At 38.0% G+C, this 10,000-nt stretch overlaps 1 protein-coding gene across 2 annotated transcripts in view; it reads left to right on the top strand.

Annotated features, from left to right (window-relative positions):
• LOC145255728 (thyrotroph embryonic factor-like) overlaps positions 1-10,000 on the top strand; it is a 185,790-nt gene that overhangs the window by 129,573 nt on the left and 46,217 nt on the right. For both annotated transcript variants that reach the window (XM_080114336.1, XM_080114337.1), the window contains exon 2: positions 1,766-2,032. In XM_080114336.1, the coding sequence (XP_079970462.1) occupies positions 1,766-2,032 (267 nt within the window). The remainder of the gene's footprint in view (positions 1-1,765; positions 2,033-10,000) is intronic.

Here is a 10,000-nt window from a genome sequence, read left to right as displayed (position 1 = left end):
TGAACAGCTTCAGCAGGAATTGGAATGCACCCTACTAAAGCCTGATTGTCACAGCTAGTGAATTTTAAAAATTCAATCTGAACATGAAGACACTTTAGAGCAAATCTATACGATAGAATTTGGTTTTAAACTTGGAAAAAATTCCACAGAATCGTATGAAATGCTTCAGACTGCTTTTGGACCATCTTGCATGAATTGAGCCTCAGTTTTTGAGTGGCATAAGAGATTCAAGGAAGGTAGGGAGTTCATGAGGCATGATGAAAGATTTGGGAGGAGTAAGGAAGTACGACAACCAGAGTTGATCAGCCAATGAAGAATTTCTTGGATAAGGACCATCATGTATCTATATAGACAATAAGATGTCTGTGGGAACTGTATTAGCAATTATTTGCGACGAACTGAAGATGCAGAAGATTTGCACGAAGCTTGTCTCAAGGGTGCTCTGATAAAATCAGAAAGACCTCATGACAGCATGATGTTTGAGCTGATCAATTTTGCTCCCGCAGTTTTTTGATGCTTTGGTGACCTGTGATGAAAATTTGATCTACTGCTATAACCCAGAGACCAAGAGACAGTTCTTAGTGGAAGCATGTTGGCTCTCCCAGACCCAAGAAGGCTAAACAGAACAAATCCACCAAGAAACTTATGATGATCCTTTTTGATAGCACGAGCATGATCTACATGCCCTGGATTCCCATTGGACAGACAGCCAACAAGGAATACTATGTTGAGGTTTTAAAGGAGTTCAGGAAGTGATTCAGTTGAAGGAGGCTAGCACTTTTCAAATTGGATCAGTGGCATTTCCACCAGGACAATGCACCAGTCCACAACTCCATCCTTGTCACAGACCAAGATGGGTATCAAAACAGTTACTCACTCTCCAGACCTTGCTCCCTGTGACTTTTGGTTATTCCCTAAGCTCAAGGAAAGCCTTAGAGGCTGTCGTTATAATACAATTGAGGCTGTAACATGGGTTATTGACACATTCCCATTAGAGGACTTTTGTGGAGCTTTCCCAAGTTGTTGAAATGGTACAAGTGCATTGCGGCTGGAGGAGATTACTTCAAAGGAGACTAGAGTTTCATGTGTGTACTATCAATAAAAGTGGTCATACGAAAAAAAACGTCTGGAACCTGATTGCAAGCACCTCATATGATGCTATAAAACTTTTCGTCTATAATCCTTGTTTCAATTTTTATCAAAATCCATTACATGATTTTGATTTTAGAAAATGTCTGAAATTTATGACTTAAACCTTAATTCAATATGGTGAAATGGAAAACTATGAAGGTATTTGCAGCTTCTCTTCCAATTTTCAGATTTTAATCATGTCAAATCATACTTCATTTCCTTTTGACAAATTGATTGTTGCTATTTCTTCTGATGAGTTAAGGACATAATAGATTCACTGATTTATATAATAATTAAGTGATTGATTTAGTGCTACGAAACAGATACTGTCACGAATTGTATAAGTCAACTGAATTAAAGGAATAACTTATAAGATGGTCGACATCACGAATTTTGAAATATAACTTTTTATTTATTGTCTCTCTCTCTATGTATCAGTATATATATATATATTAGAAAAATCTTAGTGAAAATTAATTAAAATTTTCAGAAATACATTAAAATCTTGTAAATAAGGTATACAGAATTTTTAATTATTCGACAAGAAGTACAGATAAACTTGAAAGACATATATATATATATATATATATATATATATTGTATTATTCATTTGATTTGTTCTAATCTGTTGTAGGAAGTCAAAAGTATTCTGAGAAGGGTAGTGATGATGAACAGAGTAACCTGTCTGCCTTTCTGGGACCGAACCTGTGGGAGAAGTCATGCGGGACAGACTTTAAACTGGAGTACATGGATTTGGATGAGTTCCTGGTCGAGAACGGCATCCCAACTGACCCAATCGCTGAACCCATAGAAAATGATTTTGATCAGTCTTCTGTGACTTCACTGGATTGCAAGTCAAACATTGTCTCTCCTTCACCTGCCTCACCGACTTCATCCCTTGGTAAGTAAACATTGTTGTGCTTTATATTTACTAGATTAAAAGCTGCTATATATATATATATATATATATATATATATATATATATATATATAATTTTTTCAGAGCGTGAGTGATGATATAATTATTTCCACAGCCAAACAACATCGCAGCTCACAAAAGCCATGAAAGCCAACTCACCGGAAGCCCAAGACTCAAGTTTCATCCTCATTTAGGCTCATCAGTTAAACACATCCAAACTCAGAATTTGAAACTCAAATAAATCTCTTGCATGTGAGGCAAGTATTCTCCCACTTAAGCAAACACTTTTGCTCAAGTGGCAGAGTACTTGCCTTGCATGCAAGAGATTTGGTTTCAAATCCCAAGTTTAGATGTGTCTAACTAATGAGCTCAAATGAGGGTGAAACTCGAGTTTTTAACTTCTGATTTTTTGGCTTTTATAGCTATTGTGAGCTGCGACGTTGCTTGGCTGTGCAAACATATATATATATGCTATGTTTTTATTTAGTATTGGTTTATTAACTTTTACTTCCATAATTTCAAATAAAATTTTTAAAATTATCAAATAAAGAAAACATTAAATTTTTTGGAATTGATTCATGCAACATAAGTTTTTTACTCCGCTACTTCAATGACGACTTTGTAATTTCTTAAATTGTTCATATTTTGTTCAGTTTCTTCCTTCAAAACCAAATGCATTTTGATTCATCAGCTCATGTTGTACAAGGTTAGTACATGGAAAAAATTTAATATAACCATCTTAAGAATAAAGGTTAAGAAACTCTGTATTCTTCAATGCATAGTTAATTTTTTTGCGTGATTGATTTTACTTAAAATAGGGAGGTAACAGTTACATCTTTTAAAAAAACACACAAAATCAAATCAACAAGGGGTCGAATTTTTTCAAATATATTACATTTATAAATTTTCATTATATAATTTGAATGACACCATTATACCTCAAAGTATGAATTTTTGATGTTCACCAGCCTTAAAATTTAATATATTTGATGTTTTTTCATGCAAAAAGTTTATTTACTTCCCTTTTTAATGTACCTGGATTGATCTAAAATGTATCATGTATTTTTTATGTAAGAGATGGAATAAGTTATTTAGTTGACTTTAAACTTTGATCTTCATTTTATTAATTTTTTTAATTATTCAGAATAATTTATTTTATGCCATGATATTGCAAACAATGAATGATGTGAAAACATGTAGAACTTTTATTTAACTGAAATGACCCCAATTTAAAATGGCAGAATTGGATCTGACACTATCCAAATTTTGATATCTCACATATTAAGTTGTATATCTTGTAAAATTTGTTCTAACTGGCACATATTTACTTTTTTTTTTTTTTTTTAAAGAGGTCTATTACCATGTTAAATGAGAACAAAACAAATACCACTGTTTGGGAGATATAAAAAAATTTCATAAAAATAAACTTGATTATTTTTAGGATGTAATGTAATTGAATTATGTTGACCACTGACACATTTTTCTTTTTCTATCTGGCACTCTTTAGCGATTGAACTGGAATAAACTAAAAGTAAATGTAGATATTTTTGAGCATTCCATTAGTGGGACGTTGGTGGGTAATGGGTTAAGAATTGTATAAAGATATACAACTTAATATTATTTTTTTTATTTTTTTTTTTTACACAGTAATCACCACTTATCAAGGCCCGGAAGCCACTCAGGGATAAGGGTTATTGCAAGTACATTAAGTTAGTGAGGAGATTTGCTGAAGTGTTTACTTAAGGGGGCGGTTCATTAGGAACTTGTTAACATTGGACTTGAAGACATCCAAGTTGTAGTCCGGAGGGAAGCAGGCAGACGGAACAGAGTTCCACAGGCATGCAGTTCTAAGAAAGAAGCTTTGTTCATGGAATCCGCGTTTTGATTTAGGCACAGATATAGAGTGGGGGAAATTTTTCACAGTGGATTCAGCTAGACGGGTGTTTTTCGTGAAAGATTGGCGAGGGGGGACCAGAGATTGGAGTTCATACGAGCATCTGCCATGGAAATAACGATAAAACAAGGACAGGCTCGCAACGTCTCTTCTGTGGGAGAGAGGTTGCAGGGTAGAGAAAAGGGCATCCCCCACTAAGCCACGAAGTCTATTTTGTACTCTGTCAAGGCAGGATAGGCTGTTTTTAGCAGATATGGCAACAGTATTCCATCCTTGGACGTACTTGGCTTTTATATAGATAGAGAATTGCATCAGTAGTGAGATATCTTCTGGAGCTGTATAAGGATCCCACCATCTTTCCAGCAACCTTGGCAACAGACTTGATGTACGTGTTCCATTTCAGATCAAGAGTAAAGGTCAAACCCAGAAGCTTGTCAAAACACGGAGCCTCACCCAGACGAGAGCCATCCATCACAATTGATGCCAGCTGGGGATCAGAGCGTTGATGATGTAAGGATAGGAGTTTGGTTTTGGATGCATTAAAGGTAACCAGCCACATCTTCCCCCACTGAACCACGCGCTCGAGATCAGAGGAGAGAGAATCAGAGAGAACTTTGTCATTTACAGCCTTTGATGTGTTGCCGTAGATGGTTGTGTCATCAGCATAGATGTCAACGAATGATTTAAGTATGTGTTTAGGGAGGTCATTGATGTAGATCAGGAAGAGAGTTGAGCCCAGGATTGACCCCTGGGGGACTCCAGCATTTATATTGCAGGCCTCCGATTTTTGTCCATCGACCACTACTCTTATGAGCCTATCGGAGAGAAATGATTTAATGATTGAGAAAACATTTCCTGTTATACCGTAGCTGGAAATCTTGTGAAGTAGACCCTTATGCCATACCTTGTCAAAGGCCTTTGATATGTCAAGAGCAATTGCCCTAGAAAGGAAGCCTTTGTCAAGAGATTCACTTATCCTGTTGGATATAACCGTCAGCACATCTGCGGTAGATCTTGCAGAGCGGAAACCATATTGTGTGTCACTAAGAAGGTTATTCCTGCTGAGGTGGTTGACTATTTCTCTATTTAATATGGATTCCAGCAACTTACTCATAACACACAGGAGACTTATAGGTCTGTATTGAGAGGGAGATGACTTATCACCTGAATTCTTAAATATAGGGCAAACTGAAGAGGTCTTCCAGGGAGTCGGAAAGCACTTCTCCTTAAGGCAGCGCTTAAATAGTTTTGTAAGTATGGGAGCAAGTTCTGGCTGAAGCTTTTTTAACACTATAATTGGGATGCCATCAGGGCCAGTCGCTTTACTGGAATATAGGTTCTTTATTAGCTTGGCGACCTCATGCACGGATATCTGTATGTTACCCAGCTTGTTCTGTGTTATAGGAGGAAATATGGGGAGTTGATGGCCTTCGTCGCATAAGGTAAAATTAGCTGCAAAGTTCTTTGCAAATAGTTTGGCCTTGTCTGACGCTGACGAGATGACCTCTGGTCCATTGATAATGGTTGGGATAGAACACACACTTCTGTTCAGGATCTTATTTGTTATTTGCCAAAACTGGTGGGATCCAAGCCGCTGATCAGCTACCTTGGATTTAACAAACTGGGCATATAGCTCTCTTGCATTTTTTATTACTCTTTTACAGTGGTTGCTGGCAGTCCTGAAAGTAGCTTTAGTTTCAGTGCATCTATTACGTTGGTAGCTATGGAAAAAGTGATCTCTGTGCGCGATAGCAGCAGCACATTCTGGGGAGAACCATGGCTAGCTGTTAGGTTTTTGTTGGAATTTTTTGGATGGTATGAATTGGTCTATGCCTACAATTAACCATTCGGTCAGATCTGATACTATAGAGGACACATCCTTTTTAAACATGGAGTGCAGAGGTAAATCAGATATGAATGTACGGAAGCTATCCCAGTCGGCCATAGAGTATCGGTATACAGTACGGTGGAGGGGTACGTCTGGGGGCTTCTTACATTTCGTTTTATCTTAACTGATACGACGGAGTGGTCGGAGGATCCTAGAGGAGAATGAACGGAACATGAACATAGCTCAGGGGAAGTTGAGAGAAAAAGGTCTAAGAGGCTTGCATATTGACCGGGTGTATCGGGCACACGGGTGGGTTTGCGAACAATCTGAGTTTTTACAATTGCTTTTACTTTTTACAATATTTTTGAGATATAAAAATTTGGGCATGTAATGACCCATTTTTAATAAAATGCTTATATCAAAATTTCTACATAGTCACATCACAAACCACTTACCCTTACTTTTTATGTATATATAAAATATATGATGTCAGTCAATTTGCATTATGAAAATTTAAATATGTTAAAGATGGTTTTGACGTGTTTTTTCTTGTTCTTCTTTAAACGTTCCTGTTGCTATTCTCTTTTACGTTTTTTTGTTACTATCTTTTTACAATTGCTTTTACTTTTTACAATTGCTTTTAAAGTCTGTGTGTTCTTATCAATACGTGTTCTTACTTATATGGTGTGTGTGTGTTCTATTCTTACAGTTTCTTGCCTTGAAGGGTCTCAACATGTATGCGCAAATATATAATGTGTACATACCTGCTTGCCTTGTCCAGCGGATGATATCTTCTTTTCGCTGGGCTGCCATCTCATGGGGAGTGGTACTTACTGCTGAAGATGCATCGATAACACAAGATGGATTTGAAGCTTCAATTTGTTTTATTAAAAAGGCAAGCCTCTGTCTCAAAGCCATGGTTGTCAGAGGAGAGACCCTAATGTCACGTCTGCTCCATCTGCAGTCCAAAACCAACTCTCCATGTGGTCGCCAACTGGAAACCTACGACCACAATTCCCGTTGCACGTCACCCCTAATTTCCGATGCATCTAACTAGGTTGGCAAAAGGTGACTTGAGTTTGATGGATGTCAAATCTAACCTTCTGTGACCCCACTAAACTCGCTGATAGGAATCGAAATATACCGTCCTAACTTGCTATTTCTACAACTACCTAGATAGCATTTAAGCTGGGATTCCCAATACTACATCTCCTCCCCCATCATCTTATCAAAATGTATGGCCTGAACATACATTTTCAACTATCCCCATTTCCTTCTAAGGAGAACACCTATATCCATCTGGATAGCGAAAAAGGCTGTCGCCATAATCCTACATTCTCACGGCCTACGGCCAGTTCATTACGTGTCAACAGTCTTCATCCTCTCATCATCTCACCAATCACCATAGTATTACACGATTCTACCGTCTTCCGCCTCAGCTATGTGGAGGAAACACACATCTCCAAGTCTGGGAATTGCAAACCGGCTTTATTAACCCAGAGCACGCGGAAACAAGGGCGTTCACCATAAGCATCACTAGCTTAAGCTGGTCCGTTCTAGGTACCAGAGAAACGCTCCCACAAAAAAACAACATAAACCAAGGAATCCTCCTGTACTTCTTATTTCACCGTCCGTAACGATTCATCACCAACAAAAATCTCCTATGACCTTCACAGACTAGCACTTCTTCCCGGATTACACACAAACTCGGGCCCCATCCTATCTGTCATACTCTTCACTGACACACCAATTATTACAGGGGACTAACAGAAAATCCCTCCCTATTGTTTCACTGAGGTCAATTTCTAGTTCTGAAATACTGTCTTCAGTTCATTATGATTTTATAAGAGTCCAGAACCCTTATCATCATTATTAATATTTTTTTTTTTTTTATATATATACACATACATATATATATATTTGACGCATGCAATTATTTATTCAATAGTTAATTTTTCTCCGGATTTCATTCCATGGATCTTTCTTGATTACCCGGCTTCAGTCTTCTTCACATATGTATCTCCAATGTTGGTATCGTATTAGATGCGAGGTTTGTTGGTAGTCTCGGTTCTGTACCAGATTGATCAGGACTGGTAGCATTATCAAAAACCACGGTAGCCTTCCTCACTTCATGCTCATCCCTATTCATTTCAAACATTGAATGGACTTTTCCTTTAAAGCGCTCTGATTGAGGGTTACCCTCATCCTCATCTACTTTATTAGCATCTTTTCTAGCCCTTAGGATGCTATTGATGTGGCTTACTCTCCTTTTCCCATACACTAGAAAAGCTATTATCATCATCACGACCAAGATGATTATTGTAGGATATAACCATTTACTTACTTCTTCCCATCGCCATTTTTCTTGTTCGTTATTACTCTTCACTGTTCATAACTCATCTACTAACTCGCTCATAGCGGTCTTTCCGACCGGTTTCAGAAGAGGTGGAATTTCGTGAGCTATCTTCGGAAATTCCTTTACACTTTACACGCGGTATTTTAATTAATGAAAGTCATTCCGGAGCTCAAACTTCTCTGTAAGTTTATAGGACGGCAAGATCTCCATAGTTGGGCCAAACGCTGCACAACTCATAGGTAGATCTATAATGGTCATAGGCGGATGAATAAGTATTTCACCTTGTTGTCGTCCCTTACAGACTTTCGTCAGCCTTCGCTTACTAGTTGAGGCAACTGCCCAAACACCATCCGATAGATGTATAGCTTGAGGGTGTGTATCCACTGACACCTCTGCTCCACAGTATTTATCGATTCCCTCCTCTACCTTGGAATAATTGAACGACACATAAGTTGTGTCCGTTAGTTGCATAGATGGGACTTTTTACTGCACAAACTTTCAGTGCATTCATGCTACACGCTAGTGCTTCGCTAGGCGACAACACTATGAATTTGGTTCGGGCGGGGTTAAAAGCTATTCCTTCAGTTTCAACTTTGTATCTTGCTACTGCTCTCTCCTCAGTGACGTTATTAGGAAACGGTATCGGTAAATTAATTACGTTAAACACCTCGAAGTCGCTACCTCCACTCAACAAAGGTAACTCAACCACTACGTAAATCTTATCATTTTGCATAATTGTAGCACAACTTAAGGTTTTATAATATTCCCATAGACTCTTCTTTGGATCTACTGGTAAGCGTAAAGCATGTGGCAAGTCTGACTGAATCATCCCGAGTATTGTTTTTAAGTCTTTGGGAGGTATGATGCTCGGTGACATGTGCGCTAATGAAAGTAAATCTAATTGTGTCCTAACATGTTCCATTGCCACTGTCAATAACTGAATTAATGAGTCGAGTTGGTTTGTCATCATCATCAGTTCCAGTATTTGCCCAATTACAGCCTCTACGGTACTTATTCTTCTAGCCATAAAAGTTAAACTTCCGTTTAGGCTGGTGACCGTATGAGATAGCCAGTTAATTCTTTGTCTATGTTCTGTTAGTTCGTATCTAGTAACATTCACTATCGATAAACTTTCCCCTACGACGTGCTTTATCTTCTGTTGATTTTCCTCTGAACCGCTTATATGCTTTCCTAATGCCTCTGTGTCACTTTCTGATACTGTACCGAATAATACGTGTAGTGCTTTACCTACGAAAGGTAGTATAGATCTCTAACTCGTTTTTGGGTCCCTTCTGTTGCCAATAATCCAATATCCCTAAAATATCCTCCAACGTATCGGAGTCTTTGCTTTATCTTATCTAATCGTCCTCCTAGTGATACAAATAACGCTGGATCAGAATTTATCCCAAGTTTTGATTGATTTTTTTGCATTTGCAAATTTAAGTCTGCCGCTAAGTCAACTTCATGCTCTAGTTCCCTTTGAACCTTCCGATACGCTCCCAGATCGATGACAGATGTCAAGATCCACTTAGAGTGTGTAATTGTCACCTCGCTGGTCTTCTTAAATATTGTACCGTGTGTGTGGCGCAGCACTACTGTCCATCCAGCCATCATTACCATCATCATTATCAGACGACGCATCCTACAAATACACATAGTAACACTCTTTTATTATTTGTTCCATTTTTATTTCAATCACTCAACTCCATTTCCCCAGATAACTTTATGATAGAATTTTATTTTCTTCATAACTATCTTTAATTTTCCCTCGTTTTGAGATAACATTGATAGGTCATTTTATGCTGCTTCTCAGAAGTCTAGGTCCCATCGCGTCGCCTATTACTTCTGGGGGCTGTGTCGACGGCATCGTAT

Source organism: Euprymna scolopes, chromosome 31, assembly GCF_053919585.1.
Source record: "Euprymna scolopes isolate OS-2025 chromosome 31, ASM5391958v1, whole genome shotgun sequence".
Classification (NCBI taxonomy): Eukaryota; Metazoa; Mollusca; class Cephalopoda; order Sepiida; family Sepiolidae; genus Euprymna; species Euprymna scolopes.
This window is presented reverse-complemented; position numbering and strand designations above follow the sequence as displayed.